At 32.8% G+C, this 24987-nt stretch overlaps 2 protein-coding genes and 1 pseudogene across 2 annotated transcripts; all 3 read right to left on the reverse strand.

Annotated features, from left to right (window-relative positions):
• Window positions 1-1752, reverse strand: LOC129306742 (alkane hydroxylase MAH1-like). The gene has a single exon (XM_054947474.1). It carries the CDS (start codon window positions 1527-1529, stop codon window positions 60-62), a length of 1470 nt encoding a protein of 489 aa, XP_054803449.1. The 5' UTR covers window positions 1530-1752; the 3' UTR covers window positions 1-59.
• Window positions 1753-4081: 2329 nt separating this feature from the next.
• LOC129305483 (alkane hydroxylase MAH1-like) lies at window positions 4082-5198 on the reverse strand. The gene has a single exon (XM_054945501.1). It carries the CDS (start codon window positions 5196-5198, stop codon window positions 4650-4652), a length of 549 nt encoding a protein of 182 aa, XP_054801476.1. The 3' UTR covers window positions 4082-4649.
• A 16329-nt stretch (window positions 5199-21527) lies between these two features.
• Window positions 21528-23131, reverse strand: LOC129307292 (alkane hydroxylase MAH1-like; annotated as a pseudogene).
• Window positions 23132-24987: the final 1856 nt, after the last annotated feature.

Here is a 24987-nt window from a genome sequence, read left to right on the forward strand (position 1 = left end):
TTAAAGCAATCAAACTTTTTTCTTCTCCCATATATATAGGATAATATATTAATTAATCATCAATTCCTTTTTGTGATCCAAACTTTGAGACCATACCTCATTAAAAGCACTATTGACAATGACGGAGAAATAGGATGATCTTTCACTATATGAACTTGATAATCCTTCAAAATAGAACTGGCCACTATCTTCATTTGAATAAAAGATAAGTCCTTACCCAAACAAGTTCTTGGTCCTGCGTTGAAGCTAATAAACGTGTATGACGGTATATGAACGATGCTTCCTTTTTTTGAGATCCACCTCTCTGGTTTGAATTCCATGCAATCTTTTCCCCATACTTCTTCACATCTTCCTACTGCGTACAAAGATAATAAAATCATGGTTCCAGGACCAACCTCATGTCCACTGGGAAGTATATCATGTTCGACTGCTTGCTTGCGCTCAAAAGGTATGGGAGGATACAGTCTCAGAGCTTCACATAGAGCACCATGGAGATATACTTGAGATTTTGTTTCCTTTTCTTCTTTGATTTCTTCAAGAATCTTTGCTTCTACTGAAGGATGTTTTGCAACGAGCCAAAAGAACCACGTGAGAGCTGAAGTTATGGTATCTCTGCCTGCAACAAAAAGATTAAAAGCAGTGTCTCTCAGAAACTTGTCATCCACGTGTTCTTTTCCTTCTTTCTCCCTCATCAGACAGGTCAGCAAGTCATCGTTTTCTCTATCCTTTTCGTTGTCTTTGTTGAGTTTTTCTCTCTTTGATGCTATACTTTCATGGAGGAATCGGTCAAAGACTTCACATGCTTCGGCCATCTTCTTCTCTGGTCCAATTCTTAGCCATCTCTGAAGCTTCCAGATGCTTATAGGTACTGTGTGTCTGTAGAATATAAACTCCTCAGCTTCATTAAAAGCTCTCTCGCATGCAACTTCCGGGAAATCAATGGCAAGGCTCTCTGGGTCAGATCCTAAGATTGTGGAGCAGATAATGTCAAAGTTGAGGCGATTGAACACGTCTTGCAGATCCACTTCAATCCCTCTCCTTTCTACATGATCAAGAAGAGGAACGAGACTTTTGTCCATCTTCTTTTGAACAATCTTCTCCAGAAGCTTCTCAAAACTCTTGGTTTTAAACAAGGAATGGAGAAGTGCCCTGTGGTGTTTCCATGAATCTGAATCTGCAGTGAAAATCCCATCCCCGAAAGCTTCGAAAATCTCGCGAAACACAGGCCCTTTTATGTAGTTGGCGAAATTCTTGCTCATCATGTGATGGACGTTCGTGGGGTCACTGGTGGCCAAATAGTTCATCCCAGTAAACCAAGGTCCGAGGAAATTACCAGTACCTCCATTTCTTCGCAGAACTCGAGTTGCGTAGTCATTAATCTGCCCCAAATTTTTGAGAATCGGTGGCAACATTCCAAATAGAGGCCAATCTGGTAAGAGGGGGTCCCTGCAACATCGTCTTCGATGAATATGAAAAAGAAGAAAGAGAAATGCCGCAAAACCCGCAATCACTTGCACACAACCAAGCATTTTTGGTTAGGGAAAGAAACGAAGAGCTTTGCTTGTATAGATCAGATATGATGTGCCATGCAAATTATATAGACAATAATTGGCATGAGAAGGTTCACATATTGTGCTCCTAAGTCAATACAGTTGCAGATATTTTGCTTCTTGCATTTATTACTGCGGTTTATTGGCTTGTCTTGTAGTTACATCTGACAATATATGCAATTGATTTGGCGATAAGAAACAGCTATGCATGCTTAACTATGCACGCACGTCTCAAAGTTTCAGCATCAAATTAAATACACTGACAATATACTACTGTGAGAAGCAAAATGACTTGTGAAAAGCCAATGTTAGTTGCGCGGCAGATTATGTGCATTAAGAACTGGTAATGTGCATATCCCTTGTCTCACCCATTCAATCAGCTATCCTTTTCTTATTTTCATTTTCCTTTTTATTGTTCCGTTTTTTAGAATGAATATCTGGCATTTAAAAATTTAAGTTCAGAAATAAAGTTTAAAAAAAGGGGTTTACTAGGACCGGGGGACAGTCAAAAATAGAGGACAGAGAGTTCGTTGATATCCACTTGTCTGTATTAAAGCTAGTGTTCTGAGAACCGTATTAGACTGGTTGTTCAACTGTTTGAACCGAATCTGGTCTAAGTTTGGTCCGATTGTAATAGAAAACTGCTCTACCTAAGAAATAGTTGAACTAGTCTTGAAATGGTGGACCTGGTGGCTAAACTGGTTGAACCGATCCTATTATTTTTTAATATTTTGTTTTTAAAATTTCAGTTCATATTTTTAAACTGCAATTTATACATATTTATATGTAATAAGTATTGATAAATGAATAAAACTGAACAAATATACAAGAAATATGAATAAAATATGTATATATGTATATATTTTAATTTAAAGTTATAAATTATAAATTATGAAATAAGTGTATATGTACTTTGGATTAAAATGATGAAATGTTGATGGATATTACTTCTTTTTACTTTATATTATTTTGTTTGAAATATAAAAATTTATTTATATTATTATATATAATTATTTCTTTTTATTTTTAGTATATATTATTTAAAATATATGCATTTATTCATAAAAGGTTGAATCCCAATTGAAACCACGTCCGACTATTGAACCTAGACTAATATCTTAATCGATTTAATTTCTAGTCCAGTTTCTTAACATTGATTTAAACTTATTTTTACAGTTACTTATTAAGATAATATAAAATATCAAATTGCATAATAATTTTTTAATTTGAAAATACTTTTATTGCCAAGAAACACAGAAATGAATGATAGCACCAGAGGGAAAATCTTATTCAATGCTGAAAAAGAGTGTATACATTCTCATATAATGATGCTTATGACTAGTGTGACCATTATACGTGTACACAGATGAATCTAACTGATTACCGCTGAATTATTAAACTGATGTAACAACTTAACAGAAACCAAAACTAATCATTACATTAAACTAACATTTATTTGTTCAAATCAAAATAATGATACAAAGTATAAAGTGTTAGATTGTTATATGGTAAACATAATTTTTTTTTTATACAATGTAGGTCACGTGCAATGTTGCACTCAATTTAAAATATAATTTTACTTTTTTATACTTGCAATGGTATACAGAGCTACTTTTGCAGTGATATGTTGCTATCCACTGTGGGGGAGGATTCTCTACTGGGGAGAGTAATGAATTGATGCGCGGAGAGGGCCACATATATATTGTTGAAAATGATGCGGGGAGAGGGGATTTTTCTTTTTTTTTTTTGGGGAGTATGTCTCATTTATAAAAGAACAATGAAAAGTATTTAGGATACAAAAAAATTGGGCCAAGGTTATGGTTCAAAAATAAAATAAAAAAATGCAATATTGTCGGTCCCTAACTTATCCTGATAATCCACATCTGATCACATGGGTCCCAAAATCTCTTTAAATCATAACAATTGTGGTTGTGAATGCGAGCTTCGTTTGACTGCTCTCTGTATTTTGCCAATAGAGTTTCAAATGTATATGCTTGTCTACAAGGTTGACTCGGTCAACTCTGAGTAATGGTCACAAGCGGATAATGATAGAGTTTATAATAGGAATTAATCAAGTTAACTATATTTCTTTAATAATAAAATGTAGTTTTTTAAAACAAAAAATAAAATGAAAATAACTTTACGATATTTTTCATATTTTTAATAAGAACAGTTTTAAAAACAATCAAATCTAAAAAACTTGTCCAAAATTTCTTCTTCTTCTTTTACTTCTAAAATAGAAAATAATTTAAAAAAAAAAGAAATCACCATTATATCTTCCATAGCTGGATTACTGTTATTTACATACTGCGGGTTATTTAGAGGCCAATTTTATGTAAGTTTCCTTTCCACCAAAATATACTTTATTCATCATCCACTAAAACCATGTATAAACAAATAGATTCTACAAACTCAAATACATCATCAATTACTTAATTTCTTCTTTCACCATATTAACTATGAATCTCTTTTTGTGACTTGAACTTTGAGACCATACTTTATTAAAAGCACTATTGAAAGTGTTGGAGAAATATGATGATCTTCCACCATGTGAACTTAATAATTCTTCAAAATAGAAGTCGTCATTATCTTCATTTAAATGAAAGACAAGTCCTTTTTTAAGAAAGTACTTGGTCCTGCATTAAAACTAATGAACTTGTATGATGGTACGTGCACAATGCGTCCTCTCTCTAAGATTCATCTCTCAGGCTTGAATTCCAAGCAATCTTTTCGCCATGTTTCTTCACACCTTCCCAAGGCATACAGGGATATCAATGCACAGTCTTGGGACCAACCTCATGTCCGCTTGGAAGTATGTCGTGTTTGATTGTTTGCTTGCTCTCAAAAGGTATGGGAGGATACAGTCTCAAAGCTTCACACAGAGCACCATGGAGATACACTTGATTTTTCATTTCCCTTTCTTCTTCGATCTCTTCAAGAATCTTGGCTTCCACTGAAGGGCGCGCAGCAACAAGCCAAAAGAACCAAGTGAGCGCTGAAGTTGTGGTAACCTGTCATCCACGTGTTCTTTTCCTTCTTCCTCCCTCATCAGACATGTTAGCAAGTCATCGTTTTCTTTCTTCTTCTGGTTATTTTTGCTTAGCTCTCTATTTTTGATGCGATACTTTGATGGAGGAACCGGTCAAAAACTTCACATGCTTCGGCCATCTTCTTCTTTGGTCCAATCCTTAGCCATCTCTTAAGCTTCCAGAAGCATTTAGATACCGTGTCTCTGTAGAATATAAACTCCTCAGCTTCATTGAAAGCTCTCTCGCATGCAACTTCCGGGAAGTCAATGGCGAGGCATTTAGGGTCAGATCCTATGATTTTGGAGCAAATGGTGTCGAAGTTGAAGCGATTGAACATGTCTTGCAAATCCACTTCAATTCCTTTCCTCTCTACATGATCAATAAGAGGAACGAGACAACTCTGCACGCTATCCCGGATGATCTTCTCTAGAGACTTCTCAAAGCTTCTGGTCTTAAACGAGGAATGGAGAAGTACCCTGTGGCATTTCCACGTGTCTGAATCGATAGTGAAAATTCCATCCCTGAAAGCTTTAAAGGTTTCACGAAACTCAGGCCACTTAACGTAGTTGACGAAGTTCTTGCTCAACATATGATGAACATTCATGGGGTCACACGTCATCGGGTAATTCATTCAAGTGAACCAAGGGCCGCTGAAGCTCCCAGTGCTGTGCATGTCTTTGCGGAACGAGAGTGATGAAATCATAAATCCGCCATAAATTAGTGAGAAGTGGAGGTAACATTCCCAATACTGGCCAATTCGTTAAGAGAGGGTCTTTGCAGCATCGTCTCTGATGGCAATAATAGAACAGGAAGAAGATGAGTGCTACAAAACCTGCAACTACTTGCGCAGAACCAAGCATTAATGTGCTCGTACTATACTGATATCGAAAGAGCCTTGCTTGATATATTATATAGATGCGAATGTAATCAACCTGCTGTGATATGTTTATATATATGTGTGTGCGTGTGTCGCCAATTAATAATTGAAACTAGCTAAGGAAGCTCATGTTGTGATCCTACGAAGTCATAAAATTAAATAAACTATTTCTTTTATACGTCAGCTTCTAAGTCGATAAATTAGGTGTCTGATTTTGCAGATTAGCTAGGTACATTTGATGCTGTAAACAAGAGACGTACGTGCATGTGTGCTGATTCAAGCCAAACCAATAAAGTCGTTGCAGATGATAAATGGGTCGGGACCCTTAAGGCTGGGCTACACCACTCTACTCCTGTGGTCCTTGGAAACGTTAGGGTCTAGTATTCTTGCCTTTTATTTTTCTGGAACGGGTGAATTCGGACCCAGTCCATGTGAGTCAGGTTCTTCACATGGGTTCAAGTTTTAAAGTTGGATAGCTTTAAAATTTGATCAATTCTTCAAGCTGGACTTTTATTGATTAGGTCAAGCCTGAAAGTCCCTTTTCATTTATTTTTAATTTTATTTTTAAAAATTTAATTTTTACATTATAATATTCCTTCTAGTTCAAAATATAAGTAGTTTTTAAACAGTTGCATATTAATAAAATCTTCATTCTCATAAAAATATATATTATTTTTTTATCTTTAGTCTCAATTATCAATATATTTCATGATGATGTTGATTGATGTTGTATTGACATTCAATTTGTCCCTTGTTTTTGCCTATTTACCATGTTTAAATATTAAATTTATTTTTTCCAATAAATTTTGCAATATAATTTTAATGGCAAAATTAGTCACAATTTATGACAACACCATTAATCTCTTGGATACAAAATTTATGATCATGGATTCTTTCTTGGTGAGAATCATCTTGGCCCCTCCAAGCTCACAATGTGGGAGTGGGACCCATTTTTATATAGCAAGTCTTACCCTTACATTGTGAGGACAAAGAGGCCAAGATAGTACATTGTTAAACATGTGATTTGTTTTAGCTTTGTTATTTTTGTCATCTCTGGACCCATTTAGAGTCAGTAATTCAAGATGATCGAGCTTCTAATTGAACTCAATTCAAGCCTAGTTTGTTTAGATCGAGTTTAAAATATTATACCCCTTCTAAAAAAGCTATATAGCAAGTTAGGTCTTAAAATATAAAAAATAAATATTAAAATATATTCTAAATATTATTTTAAGATATTTTATTGACTAAATATAATGAAAATATAAACATATAAATATTTTTAATTTGTTTTAAAAAAATATGGTAATGTGCTCAAGTATATAATATTTTGGTATAAAATGATATAAAACTTTAAAAATTAATTGATATTTATTATATTTTATATATTTTTTAGAAATTATTTTTTTATTAGGGTATTTGGGCCAAGTTCAAACCTGATCAAGCTTGGCTTAAATTTTTTCAGGCATATTCGGGTAGGCATTAAAAAATTAATATTTTTTTAGGTTTGGCTGTAAATTTTTTAAGTAGGTTCAGGCTGACCTGTTGGACTTAGTCGTACTATTAGATGAAAAAAAGAGTATATTTTTACTATTTTTTATCTTTAGTATATTTGATTTTTTATTTTTTACGCCTAAAAAATTGACTCAGTTTCTTTATAAATTGCTTGTAGAATATGGGCTGAAGTGGAGAGAGAGATGCAGTAATGGAAGCGTGGAACATGTGCCGTCCTATAAAGATTTTGGAAATATATAACGAAGAATTATATTTGATCCATTATTTTAAAAAATATTCTGAATTAATGAAATAAAGGGTGAAATAATAATTTATTTTATTAACATAATTGTTATTAATGAAAGCATAATATTGTCTATTTTTTTCAGTTTTGTAAAAACAAAAAATAACAAAACATTTAAAAAATTTCTGGTTTTTTGATTATTTAGAACAACTTTTAACTTTATTTTTTGTATTTCAGAACAGATAATATAAAAACACATTTCGAAAAGTGTTTTTTTGGCTTTTTAGAACAGAAAACTTTTCTAAAAATAGGTAATCAAATTTACCCTCTCTAGCCTTTACTTGTTTAGAACAAAAATAGAACAGAGTTAAGTACAACCAAGTCCCATAAATAAGGCAAATTATTATGAAGTCCCATGGTCCTAAGGGATATATAATTTTGAAATTAAAATGACCCATTTGCCCTTAACTGATTAAAAGGGAAAAATGAAGGAAAGAGAAAAGAGGACCCATTTTCGCCTGTGATAGAGGCAAGAGCAGTTGAGGTGCATCTCATGATCGTCTTTCGAATGAGGTATAGAAGGATCATCTTATAGCCAGAAGGTGAACCCACTCTTGTGATCATCTTCAGTTTAAGGTGTGTAGGAGTTTATAAGGGAAGCATTGATGTTTGAACCTTCTTACACCTAGCTTCAAGCTTCAAAGAATCTGATAGTGTGACCTCATGGAACTAGGTAAATGATAAGATTGATTTGCATATACTCCCTGTTAATCATTTAATCTAATGTTTTATTATTTGATAGTAGAATAGGGTTGTCTCTTTCTCTCCTTATAGGTATATAAGTCATGGGTGGTCTCTCTCTCTCTATCTCTCAATTGATCGATCAATATATCTGCCATAGGTGGTCATTGGCCTTGCATTAATAATAGTGTAATCTAGTGCTATTTGGTTGAGCTAATGAGTCTATCATGAGATAGTAAAATATATTTTTAATAGTTGAAGTATAAGTTATCAATATAGTAGGGATAATTGTCCATATGTTGTGTGTTGCAGGTTGAGAATATCTGTGTGTATTGTTAATAGATGAAGCTTAAGTTGTTAATATGCTATGGGTAGTTATCAATATGTTATGTGCAGTACAAGTTGACAATATGTTGTGTGTATTGTTAATTACTGAAATTTAAATTATCAATATACTGTGGGTAATTGTCAATATGTTGTGTATAATGCAAGTTAACATAAAAGATGGCTAGTAGTTCTGAAAAATATCTATTATGTTTTTTACATATAGGAAAATTACATATGATGGCTAAGGTAGTGTGCAATATGTGGGTGAGAGTATAAGAATAAAAAGTTAAAGGAAGGGACAAGTTATGAAGAGTTGAAAAGAATGTTATTATCAATTATTGAGTGTAAAAACATTAGAAGTGAAATGAAGTTGACACTTAGTATTGACAGAAGCACATTTTTAGATCTTCTTGATGATGATAGAGTAGAACATTTAATTAAGTACAATAAAGAAAGTGAACATAAATATAATTGCTAATGGAAATGACACTATACAAGTATCAATAGATGACCTAACTGAGCACCAATTTGTGTAAGTTGTGTTAATTGCTTTTGTTAATATAGATAATATTAAAATATAGTATTACTAATGTGTTTAGATTGTAATTTTCTACAGGATAGATAATTTATTAAGAGGTTTAGGGAGAGGCTCTTTATCTCCACCTAGTTTGTGTCCTAAGATTAAAGACTTACCATTAGAATGTGTTGTATAAATGGTGCATACAGCAATACTTGAAATGAATTTAGTGAAATAAAAGGACTTGTGTGTAGGTAAGGGCTAAATGTTTACTGATGCAGTGGCGTTTAGACAAACTTTATACAAGCATAGTATTGGGCGTAAATTTTCATACAAGTTTAAGAAGAACAATATGAAAAAGGTTATCGCAAAGTGCAAGGTTGATAGCTGTCTATAAAATATTACAGTATATTCAATAGGAAAGCATAGTAAGTTTCTGAGGGTAACAAGATTCAATAGAGAGCACATCCATAATACACAGGATATGCTTATTGTTTCACCTCGGGTAAGGTCAGATTTAACATCATCGATCATTGCTAATGCTTTGAGGTCTATTATAGACAAAAGTATGAATGAAATTAGAAGAGAATTGTAAAGAAAGTATGATGTGCAATTGACCTACAAGTATATAGGGACACAGGAAAAGTATTGCGAGATACACATGGTCTTCCATAAAATTCTTATATGATAATCCTTAGGATTTGTGATGGATTAAGGAAAACTAATCTAACAATAGTTGCAAAATGGGATGCCTCCAATAACAATAGATTTTAGAGGTTATTCATTGCATATGGATGTTGTATTTCAGGTTTTATAAAAGGCTGTCACATATACTTTATATAGATGGATGCTTTCTAAGCGGTTTATACAAGGGAATATTGTTAGTAGCTTTTGCTTATGACACAGACAATGACCTATTTTCACTAGCATATTCTATTGTGAGTAGGGCAACATTTGAAAATTGGTTTTGATTTCTTGAAAAAGTCAAAGATACCACAAGATTAGTTGAAATAACATTAGTTTTTGATAGACATAATGCCATTATTGGGGCTGTGCAAGCTATTTTTGGTGGCAAGAGACATGTGTATTACTAGTGTCATGTGAAGGAAAATTGTAGTGTCAGAATATGTGAAAATCAATAAAGGTCAGAGGAAGACGTCAGGAAATAGCAAAGAGGCTGCACTCAAATTGCTTGATGCTATTGCTTATGCTAGGCATGAGGAAGAACTTGATATTGCCATGGGGAACCTTAGATTGTTCAGTCTATAAGTGTGCAATAGGTTGAAGTTCAAGGGGATGTAGATCGATAGGTACAATGTAAGTTTCCTTATAAACAATGGGATAATATTACAATAAATATCAATGATCATTTAACGCTTGGATTGTGAAGGAGAAAAAGCACAATGTTGATGTTTTAATACATGAGCATCAAGAGAAATTGGCAAACAAGATGCTGGTATCTAAAATGGCTATAATTCATTGAAAAGATGGGGTAAGACCTAATATAGAGGTAGAATTAATGGAGCAAGTTGTGAGGGCTAAAAGTTTGCATGCACAATTTCATGTAGAAAATTAGATCTCAGTACAAACCTTTTCTCCTAATAAAATAATTCATTTGAATCTAAATATTGCAAAACATGAATGCACTTGTTTGGCATGACAAATAAGTGGAATACCTTGTGTACATGCATGTACAGTAATAAAGATGGTTCATGGAAATGTGTCCACATTTATGGATGATGCTATAAGTTGATATTACAACAAAAAATTTATGCTCTCAAACATGAGGCTTGTGTCCACACATAATATTCCACATCCAGGTGCATTAACAGTGATAAATATATTAACCCAAATATTCCTAGAGCCATTGAAGACTAAAAGGCTTTCAAGAATGCCTAAGACAAAAAGATATGAATCTTAATTTCAAAAGAAGAAGCTTTATCATTACGGAAGATGTCATGAGGTCGGGTCATACTTCTAGGGCTTGCAAGAACCCTAATCCACATTGATTAATGCTAGGGAGATGTTTTTTTTTTGTTTATGTAGTTAATATTTTTTTGTAACTATATGTGGTATTTTTTTTGTAAATGCATATAGTATTTTTTTATAAATGCATCTAAAGGTGTAGTATCCATGCAGCTCGTGTTGTTATTTTTGGAATGGGTTGTCAATATTATATAAATGCATGGATGATACTTCTACATCTGCTTTATATATTGAAGTTGTAAATACTGATGTAAGCATTTGTTAACAATCAAGGAATAGAAAAGTCATTTCCCCTTAATGACTTGTCATTCCCCCTTTCCCAGTTCTCATTTCCCTTACCCCAATTGTTCATGATTTTCATATAGTAATTGTGCATTTGCTTAGATGCTTGTCGCACGCAAAACATGGTAGGTTGTGAATTTTTCTTACCCAGTTGTCATTTCCCCACCTAATTTGTCAATCCCTCTTTCCCAATTATCATTCCCCCTTGCTCAATTGTTAACAATTTTCATACAATAATTGTGCCTTTGCTCAGATTCTTGTCATACCTAAATCTGGTAAGTTGTGAATATCCTTCACCTAATTGTCATTCCCCCTAACTAACTTGTTAATTCCCTTGTCCTAGTTGTCATTCTCTCTTGCCTACTTGTTAACGATTGCCATGCAATAATTGTGCCTTTGCTCAGATTCTTGTCACACCTAAAACTCGATAAGTTGTGAATGTCCCTCATGCAAATGTCATTCCCCCTATCCCAGTTGTCATTCTCCTTTGTCCACTTGTTAATAATTGCCATGTAATAATTGTGTGTTTGTTTTGATTCTTGTCACATTTAAAACCTGATAAGTTGTGAATATCTCTCACCCAATTATCATTCCCCCTACCTAACTTGTCAATCCCCCATCCCAGTTATGAATGGCCCAATTAAAAATTTAAACTTGTGAATACCATGATATAAGCATTAAAACTAATAATCACCATTGATATTTAACATCTATAAAGTGTAATATTCTGAGATCATTGAGTCTAAAAAGGTGATGACACTGTGTAATAAAGTAAGTACAGCTTCGGTACATTTACAAACTAAGAACATTTACAAAGTAATCTTAAAATAATATGCATAGCTTAGATAGCTCTTCTATCTTCTCTTTTTGTCTTTATGGGATCTTGATAACATAAACATCACAATGGGTTCCTTCTCATTATTGTGATAATTGACAAGCCACTATAATAGTTCAACCTTCTTCTGTTAGAGGTCATCCTGCAGGAATAAAGCTGTCATATCAGAAACATCACCAATCTATAGTTTGCATGTTATACTCAAGTGGTTGACAAAACATTCATACATTTAAGTATTCTGGCATGATATAATCATCCTCATCTAAGTAAGTGTTATCCCATGACTGTAACCATGTGGTGATGTGAACACCATAAGAATGACTACAATCAAAATTAATGACATAAGTATTAAATCAATCAACTCAATTACAACCATGAGAAAATCAAATATAAGTACTGAATCAACAATACTCACGTATCCTTTTGCATTTAAACTTTAGGCTACATTACATCTAGCTTCGTGTCTCATTAAATAAATTTAGTTTAACAATAAGAAGCATTTGGTGGAAGCAGTTCTTTGCAGAAAAGTTAACAATGTCCATTAACAACTATGCATAAGAAAATGATAAGTAAATATGAAGTAAATAGCAAGTGTAGATATAAACAAGCATGTGCCAACTTTTCCTTTACATCCACTTGTCTTGTTTTTTTCCTCTCTTTCTCAACTAGCTTCTTGCCCTTTTTAACACTCTCATCCTCTTTCTTTCTTCTTTCATACTCAAAAATACTAATTAATGAATCCAAGACATAGAATTTTTTCATCTTGGTCTCGAACACATAGCACAACTAATGACCAACAAATAGGGTAGGACAAATATAAAGTCACAATCTCCAATATTATATCCCAAATGCTTAAGTAGTATTTCTCTATTGTTGTCTTCAACGGTCTATGCCCAAGGGTTGTTTATCGTTTTGACCATGAACTCTGAACCACAAAATGTGCCTATTAACTCTCCCTTCATTCTCTTTTTGTCTTCGACCATTATTCTAGCAATTATTGTCATAAACTATAATTGGCGAAATAGTGTCATAAGAGCATTAATGTAATAACCCAAGAATTTTAAGTAAAAAAATTTAAAATATATAATAATGTGTTTTAATTGTATTTAAATTAATTCTTAAAAATATTTTATTAAGAAGGATTCTTGCTCTAGTAGGAGTTGTACTGATAAGTTATATGCATCAGATCATGTATTTGATTCTTGCTAGGGCAAAAAGAGAGAGATTTTTATTTTTGTGTTTAGTTTTTTAAAATTATCATTTTTACTGTAAATACCATCAGAAATATTTATCTTCTCTGCTTCTAGTGAATTCGGGGGAGCACCATTAGCTGACAAAGGGAGAGATGTCTCAAATCTAGAACTTTCATTCTGTCTCCTCCTTATTTCTTCTCTGCCATTGATTCATCGCCGGTGGGGAAGTGCTAGAATTCCATACGACATTGCCATGGAGATCGCGTCGCACTTCTCTTCCTCATTTCTGCACTGATTTCCTTTCCCTTTTCATCTGCAATGTCACCTTCCTCCTTCATTCAGCTAGCAGCCATTAGTAACTATGTTCTCCCATCATTCTTGTCGAAGTCATGCTCGCGTGACCTTCCTCTTCTCCTCTGTTCAAGTATCGACTTGGATGTCTCAAAAATCTCCTTCCTTGTTCTTCACCATGAACTTCTCCTCCTCTTCTCCCTCTGTGTGAGCTGCTGTGACTTAGAGCATCAGGTCCTTTTTCCTTCCTTCCATTTTTGACATCATCAGGTTCTTCTTCATGTGCTTTGTTGTGGCTGATTTGCTATCAAAAATTCTAAATTTTTCCTCTTCCTTGTCTGATTTGTGCGTTTTTTTATGATAGAGATTGTGATTTTTCCTTGTTGTGTTGCTGCTGCTATCCGTAATTGTATGTGTGTATATATGGAAAGAGAAGCTTGATTTAAGTTGAAATTTGAGTTTAAGAGCATGATTTTCATTAGATAATTTCACTTTTATATTGCTGTTGTAGAGGATGAATTTATTTATATGTTCTTTATGGCCAATTGATTTCCATTGAAGGAATAAGAAGATTAGGTAACATGAAAATTAAAGTTAAAAAAAACTGATGATGAAAAAAAATTGAAGAAAGTGAACCTTGGTACTACAATAGGATATTAATATCTACAAGGTGTTTGATAAAATTTCTATTAGAAGAGTTTTGATTGATTTTTCTATATGTATGTGTGTAATCTTGTTAATTTCACAAGAAGCATGCTTGGGCTTGAGCAATATTAATTGGTTATTCTAAATTGAGTTTTGTGAAGGAATCTATCTTAGGAGTTAATAAGATCTTATTTGAGTTTGGATTGTGGGAAGTTATATGGCTTATAATTCATAAGATATATTATCAGTTTAGAAGTTATATTTGGATATTTGAAATTTGTTATGATAAGAGAATTAAAGGTTATAATTTTTATGAATGATTTGGAATGTTGTATGGTAGGCGTTTAACAAAAAGCTTAAGGAGAGAGTATATTTTAACTGACTAACAAACTATGGTTGAATGTTATGGATAAACATTTATGTGTAAATTGTGTGACTAAAATTTCAAAATTACTCTTGTTAATTTTGGTTGAGTGGATTTTCTTGGAAAGGGATCTTGTTGATTCAAAAATAAAGTTCATTAAGATACTATTATATTTTATAGGATATTTGGAAGAACGGAAATTTGCTTGAGGTGGTATAAGGTGAATTTTGAATCTTGCAAATGCTTTAGGTAACTGGATAATGTCCCAACTAATATTTCATTAAAATCTCTTTTCTTTAAATATTATATTTTTATGCAAATTCTTTTTATGACAACAATGTGATTATGAGATATTTTGTTGATTAAATTATATTATTTCATGAAATTATTTTACCAGAATTGATCATTTTAGTTAATCAGTAAATACAAGCTTGAATTCTAATTGTGGGATTTAATTTGGAAGTTATTGAATTGTTATGGAAAAAATGATTCATGCGAGTTCAATATTGAAAAGGAAAATTTGATTGAATGGTGATCAATTTCTCGCATGTTTGAAAATGTTTTAAAAAAGGGACTTTCTATAGAATACTGGTTACTTACGGCAATTCCATTAACCCTTAGTGTGCCACGGTACACCTAGCTAGCAGGGTGTATATAGGAGGTGCTAGCCCCGTGCGATGGCCAATGCACGTGAAATGGAGGAATGGTTATTCGTGAGCATTATACTTATATTTGTTTCGTGGCCTCGGTTGAGTTTGGTTACATACCCTTGTGGACTATGTGTCCACATTTGTTTTCATGGCGAGGGCCATGTTTGGTTATTTACCTTTGTGGACTATGTGTCCACATTTGTTAATTGTTTTGATAAGTCCCTATTATATGAATTTGATTATTTGATAATTTTACATCGCATTGGTTTTAAATAGTAAATTATTTATAATTATTGATTTTTTTATTTGCTTCTTTGCAATCAAGTGATAATAATATTTATTATGAGATTTCAATGGTTTGAGATTTTATTTAAAATTTTATAGAATCGTTTTATTTCAAAGTTTACTAAATTTTTATAAAGATCATTGTCTCTTTAACTAACATAATTATTTAAATCTTTTGTTATGTTCAATTATTTATTGTTGGGATGTTATTCATTGAAAAATTATTTTTGGTCTCAAATACCCTAGTTGACACCGATTCTCTGGTTGATCCATGAGAACTCATAGATGTACTGGGTAAAGAATTAACTGAAATTTCCCTTTTTATGTAACTATCAATGCTTATGTATGTTATTTTGGAGAGGTCTGGTTAGGTGCTCCACATATGCTATGTTTAGGGCTTCTATTTTGATATATATGCTGTCTATTCATTGGAAGAGCTAAGCTCCTGACAGACATGATATTCTGTAAATATTTTTGTATTGTAGAGTTTTAAAAGATCCTATTTACAGATGAGCTTTTGTCAAAATTTTTACAATTTTTTTAAACTTTATTATAATGACCAATACTAAAAATGTTAAAATATTGATATAAATTTTATTCCATTTTAGAAATGAAATGAATTTAAGATTAGAGGCTTACGGAGATGTGTTATATGATTCACATCCCGTGCCGGTTACCCTCCATTTTTTTTGGGTGTGACAATTAAGTTAATATCCATACATGGAAAAAAATAATTACCTATAATTTTCATACCCTATCTCTGATCCATCTAGTTTCACTACGACATTGAAGTTCAGCATGAGTTAAGAAGTATCCATACATCTGCACAAAGGTGCTGTTGAAGAAAGCAAATAGCCTTTCATTAGAAACATAGTTCAGTTGGTGTTTTTTTCATCAAATGTGAGGACTTACCTCCCTCTCTCGTCTTCATCACACGATGCTATGCACATCTAAAATAAGGGCTCCTTCCTAGCTAATTTCCCCTTCTGACTAAGTATTACCCACAAGATTTCACGATAGGTTTTTATACCTTTATGATCTCCTAGGTTCCTATACCTTGATAATTTGTAGTTCTCTCTTCCTTTTTGCTGCTTCTTTTTCTTTCGCTTCATCTTCATGTATATTCACCTCTCCTACTTCCCCTTCCACTTCTTTCTCTTCTTTATCCATATTCTCATGTATAGAATTTATCTTCTCTCCTCTCCCTTATGCTTCTTTCTCTTCTTCATCCCCATCCCCTTCAAAATTTTCCTCATCTACTTGTTCATCTTCTTCTTCACCTGCTTTTGAACTTTTCATATCAGTTTTTTCACCTTTTTCTTATTCCTTATCACCTTCTTCATTTTTTCTTCACTTCTTCCTTATCACTTCTTCCTCTTCTTCATCATCCTCTTCAGAATCCTTATGTGGTTCTTCTTCTATTTCATCACCCTCTCATTTTTTCTTATCAACATTTTCTGAATCCCCTAGAAGCTTCAATTTTAGGTTCATCAACTCCTCACTAAGTGTAGACACTACTCTTGCATACATCTTCCTTATTTCCTACAAAAAAAATTATGTCACAGTATGTGAAAATTAATACATGAATATAGGACCACTTTCTATACATATAAGGTGACTAAAAGCACATGTTAGATAAAACTTGGTACTTGGTAGATGAACTACCATCTACACTCATAGGATCATGCAATATGCCTTAGAGACTCTTCTTTTGTACCTTTACCCTTTCAACAACCTTCTCCTCATCCTAGTATGCGAAGACATCATCGGGCTTAAGTACTTCTTCTTGGCCAAGAGGAAAATATTGGAAGTAATAAATTTGCATAATATTTGACACATTACTTTCATGATATAGCGATTCACATTCCATCAATTTATTAATTACAACCACACACTTACCATAAGGAAATAGATGCGTCCTCTAACATTTTTCTTTCTAGTTGTCATCCCTTTATTAAGTTGTTGCTTCCACATATCTACTTCATTGCATAGTTCATTAAACACATATGTTGCTTAGTCATATTTATGAATTTCTTTACGTGTTTCATGTACAACCTTTAAAACACGATTATTGACCCCAATACTTGTTGGACCTAATAAAGTTCCTAAAGTATACATTAGAAACAATAACTCAAATTAAATATCCTCTTTTCCAGATGTTATCATTTTCAAAATCTTCTTGCAGGCATTCTAAAGTAAGTTTCCTTAATTTTTTGATTGATTTGTCATTACACATCTATTTCTCTAGTTACCTCCTTACCAACATTCTTTATGTCCATCAAATTTTGCACATCCTTTGCATTTATTTTTCTTACTTTCCCTCTAATGCATATTTCTTAGGTTGGGGGGTCAAGTGCCCGCATCAATTCTCTACAAATATCTTTGTGAATTTTTTGCATTCTATACTGAGTAGTTTGTCAAATCCAATCTTCTCACACCTTTTTCTTAGTTTGTCCTTTTCCTTAACATACTTTGTAACTTCTAAAAACTGATTGGGAGAGCAATGAGTATGGAAGGGAATAGTATATTTTGTAGATGTCTCTCCTCTCTCCTCCTTTGCTTTCTTTGAACATTCCTCATTCTTTGTTACTGATAACTTCTCCCATGCTTTTGTCAAATATCCCTTTTCTTCCCCAATTGATTTATACTTGCCCTTATTCTCCTTATAAAACTCTTCAACAAATTTTGCATAACCAAAATATTTTCCTTCCTTTCTCCCTTCATCTTCAATTGATTAAAAATCCACAAAGTTTAATATTAAAGAAAATTAGAATCACAACACGTATGATACACATTACCACCTTAATGTACAACTATATATGCATGTTTGTCAATTTCCTAAGTGAACTGTTAATGTCCTAACCCTATTTGTCATCAGTAAATAACCATTTACTTGTTAATGCCTTGTACACAATTTGTCAATTTTCTAATTCAAGTTGTTATTATCCTCACCCTACTTGTCACTAGCAAATAATCATTTAGTACTTAATATCCTATACAATACTTGTTAATTTTTAAGTGAACATGTTATTCACCTACAACATATTTGTTACTAGTCACTAGTAAATACGAATGTACTTAATTAGATATATATATATATATATATATATAGTTAGTATAAACACACACACATGAGTTAAGTTTTCTCACCATTAAATACTTTCTCAAGATTCTTAGTCTACTAGTTAAACTTAGATTTCAATAGATAGAAATAAAACCTAAGACTTGAAATGAGAAAGGCCTTCAAGATAACTATACAAATTAAATCACAATAATCAATCACCACATCACTAAGAGCTAACTTAGTGTTGTATTGGAGTAATCCTCATAAAGGAAAAGGACACATGATGGTAGTAAGATACTATCTCTTTCAAAAGTGCATGAGCATATTTATCCATGCATGTTATTGGGAGGATGTAGCACTAAAATCTCACATCCAGGGGCCAACAACTATGGCTATCTCATCAAAACTATAAGACATACTACATGCCATAAACATAAACTCTCCCTGCCCTCATTTTCATGTGAAGATGCTAAAAATCTCTCCTTAAGGGAAAAAATGAGTAAATGTGTTCTTTCATAGTAGCCACACTTTGTTTACTTATTTCAAATCATATATGCTAGAAATTTCCAAAATAGGTGAGAGGAGATTTTAAATCAATTATAATATACCTTCTTCCTCTTCTTTATTAATAGTAATTGCCTAACAATGGCCATAGCAACCCAAGCGAGTTTGCACATGGCATCATTTTTTAGTTTAAGCAGCGATTTGGCACCATCGAACTCTCCCTCATAATAAATGGCTTCGTTTCTAGTATCCTTAACGTCATCTTCTACAAATTTAGGTTTCCCTTCTCGCAGTGCACATACAAGCAAGGACTAGGGGGAAATGGATCTCGGTTTAGGCAATAAATAACATAGCAATAGAGGAATAAAGCCAGATTTTAGAGGAAGATCGAATGTGAAAGGTTTCTGTCTGACTTTCTCTCTCACTCTTAATCTCCAAGTGCGATCGAAGAGGAAATGGAGGAGAACAGGATGCTTCCTGATCTTTAAGGGGAAAATCAGAAAGGCAACAGTGTAGGGATAAGAGGGAGTTCAATAACTGACAGAGTGAGAAGTTTCAAAATGGGTGCTACTATGCATGAAAATGGGTACTCTTTCCTCTTTCCTTTATTTTTCCCCTTTAAATCAGCCAAGGGCAAATAGGTCATTTTAGTTTCAGAATTATTTACCCCTAAGGACTATGAGACTTAATAATAATTTTCCTTATTCGTGGGACTTGACAGTATTTAACTCTGTTCTGTAGGACCTCATTGTAATTTTCTCCTTTTTAGAACAAAAAATTTTTTTTGAAAATAGGTTATGAAACTTGCCCTCTCTAGTCTCTACTTGTTTAATGTGAAAGGAATACTTTTTGTAAGCAAAAAAAAAAAAGGAATTGGAGAATTAAAGTTAGTATTTATTTTTACCAAATAGTCCATCTTTATTTTTTACTGCATACATATATTCTTTTATTAGATGTAATCTTGTTTGAAGTCTGTTCAAATACTACATAAATATATAGACACCTCTTTTAATAAAAATTCAAACGCTGTTTCATTACATTATTATGAAGAACAATTTCTTTCCACAATACTCAATTCTCATTAATAAATTTAAAATCCTTATTCTTTGTAGGCATATTGCCTCGTCACTATCTACAAGCCAAGGGCTTTCAACTATAGGGGCTGGCTAATTTTAAATTTTATTCCTCCATGACAAGCATAATAGTAATCAATATAAGAACAAATCTTGTGAAATTGATATCCATATATTTTCAAGAAAATTTTCCTTTTTTCTATTTTTCTAAATTTATTATTTTTTATAAAATATAAAATCTTTTCATTTTTTGGTTCATAAATTCATTCACATCAATAATCCATTAGCGTGCATCAATATATTTTGCTGTCGTGTTTAATTTGGTTAAGAAAATTTCCATATTTGCTAGATTCAAGCTAAGCCAGTAGAGTTGTAGACGGAGGAAGGGCATGTGAACATGGGATGGGACCTCATGTTTGTAAAGCTGTCAATTAGGGTTGAGCTCATCGGGTCGACCCTTTTAAGCTCAAATTTTAAGCTCAAAAATAATTAGGGTTGAGCCTTTACTTTGAAAGGAAAAATGATAATTCGGGCTTCAAAGGACCAACCCTTTTAAGCTTGAAAATAAAAAGGCCGGCCCTTTTAAACCCTTTTATTTTTTTAAAAAAATGATAATATAAGAAAATAGAAGATTAAATATATAACCAAAAAAAATAAATATATTAGACTCATTCATCCCTCATTCATTCATTCATTAAGATTTAGTTAATAATATTAGCCATATTTAATCTTTATTGGTATTAATTTTGATGTTGCTATTTGATATTAGACCTGAATATTTAATTTTTTTTATTTATTGTGGTGTAAATTAATTTAATTTATTTTCTTAAACTTAATTTTATGTGTAATAACTTTTTTGGGATTATAAATATATTTTTTAAAATTTTAAATTAAAAAAAGTAAAAAAAAAAAGGGCCGAAGCCTTGAGGGTTGGCCCTTTAGCCTTGAGGACTAGGGCCAAGCCTTGTAAAAAAAAACCTTAAAGCATGATCGAATTTATTAGAACTAGCCCGTTTAGGCTCTAGCCTTTCAAGGGTCGGCCCTTTAGGGTCGGGCTGATCCTAATTGACAGTTCTACATGTCTGATATTCATGATCACATGTACATGATCAAGTATCACTAATATACTATCCTTAAAACTAGCACTTATAACTATTAAATATACATGTGTGATTGCTTACTTAATGGCTATAGCTAATAAAAAAAATAATAAAAAGGTTTTATGGGCTAAGCCCTGAATCATTTGAATAAGGATTGAGTTTCATCGATTTTAAAATAACTAAACCTATGAGCTTGAACCTATATGAGATAGATAGATAGATATATATATATATATATATATAACTTCATACAAATAATAATGTTCACTCTAGAGTCTAGGTATGTAAGAAAATTAATTAATTATGAACATCCATAATGAGCAGTCTCCATCTCCTGATAGAGATATACATTGTATGGCTGCCATCAATATCCTAATCCTTTGACCATCGTTATTAATTACTCTAAGGAATGCAATATTATAATATTAAAAATACATAGTTGAACATCCAAATCAGATATAGTAATTTACACATATAATTCAATGCGGTTTCAGCACACCACTTGAAAGGAATGAGTCAACAGATGTTATCCATGCTTCATCATTTGAATGATTTCACCACTAACCAATCTCGTAACATAGTCAAAGTTCACTATTTTAGCGGTGCTTAATTAGTTATTCCACAATTATACATAAAATAAAAAGATTAAACCCGATAAAATAATCAGCACCTTGATGTGATCCGAATTTTGAGACCATACTTCATTAGAAGCACTATTGAAAGTGCCATAAATAGGATGATCTTCCACCACATGAACTTGATAATTTTTCAAAATAGAAGTCACCATTATTTTCATTTGAATGAAAGACAAGTCCTTACCCAAACAAGTTCTTGGTCCGGCATTGAAACTAATGAACTTGTATGGTGGTATGTGAGCGACGCGTCCTCTTCTTGAGATCCATCTCTCGGGTTTGAATTCCAAGCAATCTTTTCTCCATATTTTCTCACACCTCCCCATTGCGTACAAAGATAACAATATCATGACACTGGGATCAACCTCATGTCCACTGCGAAGTGAGTCATGTTTGGTTGCTTGCTTCCGCTCAAAAGGTATTGGAGGGAATAGTCTCAAAGATTCACACAGAGCACCATGGAGATACACTTGACTTTTCATTTCCTTTTCTTCTTTGATTTCTTCAAGTATCTTGGCTTCCACTGAAGGGTATGTAGCGACAAGCCAAAAGAACCAAGTGAGAGCTGAAGTTATGGTGTCTCTACCTGCGACAAAAAGATTAAAAGCAGTGTCTCTTAGAAACTTGTCATTCACATGTTCTTTACCTTGTTCCTCCCTCATCAAAGTTGTCAGCAAGTCCTCCTCTGTTTTCTTTATTTTGTTGTTTTTGCCAAGTTCTTTTCTCTTTGATGCTATACTTTCATGGAGAAATTGGTCAAACACCTGACATGCTTCAGCCATCTTCTTCTCTGCTCCAACTCGAAGCCATCTCTGAAGTTTCCAGATGCATCTAGGTACTGTGTGTCCGTAGAATATAAACTCCTCAGCCTCATTAAAAGCTATCTCACATGTGACTTTTGGGAAATCAACGGCAGGTCTTTTGGGGTCGGATCCTAAGACCATGGAACAAATAATATCGAAGTTGAAGCGATTGAACACGTCTTGTAGATCCACTTCAATTCCCTGCCTTTCTAGATGATCAAAGAGAGGAAAAAGACAGAACTCCACCTTCTCTCGAACGATCTTTTCCAGAAACTTCTCAAACCTTGGGGTTTTAAACAAGGAATGGAGAAGTGACCAGTGATACTTCCATGTGTCTGAATCCGCAGTGAAAATCCCATACCCGAAAGCTTCAAAAATCTCACGAAACGCTGGACCTTTTATGTAGTCGGCGAAATTCTTACTCATCATGTGATGTACGTTAACGGGGTCGCAAGTCACCAAATAGTTCATTCCAGTAAACCAAGGTCCAACGAAGCTTCCTGTACCCTCTTTTCTTTGAAGAGCCTGAGTTATATAGTCATGAATCTGCCATAAATTGCTGAGAAGTGGCGGTAGCATTCCCAATATAGGCCAGCCTTTAAGGAGGGGGTCTTTGTAGCATCGTCTCTGATAGTAATTAAAAAGGAAGATAACTGCTGCAAAACCTGCAATTACTACTTGTGCATAACTGAGCATGATGATTGTAGACTATTATTGGAGAATTTTGCTTCTTTAGATATCAATGCATTTTTGTTTTCTCCACTCCTAAGTCAATATAGTAAGTTTGATCTACATTAAGCTCTTAAATGATTACAAGTTGCTAATGTTTAGTGGTCACTGTCTTCGGGGCTACCTTTTGGCAACATTCCAACTATTCGAGACCTTTCGGCCACATTTAGGTATCCTGTGTTTGTCTTATTAATGCTCGTTCAATTACCAGTGTTAATTATAAGGCTAAACTGGATGGACCAGATTTCGGTCTAACCCCAAGTCCAGGCTCTTCCATAAAAAAAAATTGAATTAGGCAATCTGTAATCTAGTCTGGTCCAGTGATAACCAAAGATTAACAAGATCAGACTTAATTCATAGGATTGGGAGATTGGTTTTGTTAGTCTAATACTCACTTAGCTTTTTTCCCCCTCTATGAGAGGCAATAATCCATTTCAACCTAATAAACTCAATTAAGATAATCAAAACACTTATAATCATAATAAATCCATAAAAATTTTCAACAAAAAGAAAAAATTATTTCAATTACAATTCAAGTGGTCCAGATTATTAAATTATTAGTCTGAGTGTATGACTGTGCTAGAAATTGGATTTATTAAATTATTAATAGTCTTAACTTATTATTATAAATAATTAGTAAATTAATTATAATCATATTAAATAAATTTGATAGGACCAGACTAAACCAAGTGGTCCAGATACCTAATCTCCTGTCCAGTGCAACTCAAAGAAACAATATAATTTTTTTTTAATTTTTTCAGTTCTAAAGGATCAATTTTTAACAAGATAAGATTGGATTTTTTGAGTCTGAGTCGAATAGAATTGAAAAAGTTTTGCACGGGCCTAGTTAATTTGGTAAACGCCAGTCCGAGAGGGGGATATGGATCTCAATGAGCCAGTGGAAGATTATATAGTGGCCAAGAAGTAACTTTGTTTCTTCACATGTTGTTACTTTTTCTTCCCAAAAAAAAAAAAGATGAAAGAAAGTTAGATTAGGTTTAAAACACAGGATAAAAAAACAGAATGGCATTAAAATTTTTTACGGAGGTGAAATATTCCTATTTTTTATAACTATCCGATATTTAGTATTTTTGGGTCAAATTTAAATTATAGATTTTATGAAGAGTGCAGGGTAGATTTTACTAAGTTGCAACAACAGTACCATGCCATTTAACTCCATGTTCAGCTCTTTACAGCAACATCAGGTGCAAGCCAAGGGTCAATCGCTTGATTATATATCCATTCAACGAATGCATAATAACACAAAGTAATATAAATTGCCCAGGGGTGGAACCAGCCTTGATATCTAGGGGTCGCCAATTTTTGGAAAGCAGAAAATAGATCATTAATTTAAATTTTTTAACATTTATCCTACTGATTTTTTAAATAATTAATTTTATAATTTAAAAATCGATAACAAATTATGTACAATTATATGTAATTTTTAGAAAAATTAAAAACATTTAAAATAAAATCATATAACATTCTTATGCTCTCTCTAGTCCATTATATTATAGGGAGAATTTTAAGTAAAGACTATGGAAAGATTTAATTACTGATGGGCCAAAAATATTCTGAAATTTTAGTTCAGTCAAAATAATTTTGAAGGTGAAAAACCAAGATACTTTTCACTTATTATATAAAATTGGTAGTTATTGATTTTTTTATTTCACTTATTAATTTACTAATATTACTTGTAAATTATATTTGTTTGTTAGATAATTAGTAACATTAGTTGTTAGTTTAGTAACTTTATTTATTAATTTACTAACATT

Source organism: Prosopis cineraria, unplaced genomic scaffold (genome assembly GCF_029017545.1).
Source record: "Prosopis cineraria cultivar Desert tree isolate PC_DT_omini unplaced genomic scaffold, ASM2901754v1 PC3, whole genome shotgun sequence".
Taxonomy (NCBI): domain Eukaryota; kingdom Viridiplantae; phylum Streptophyta; class Magnoliopsida; order Fabales; family Fabaceae; genus Prosopis; species Prosopis cineraria.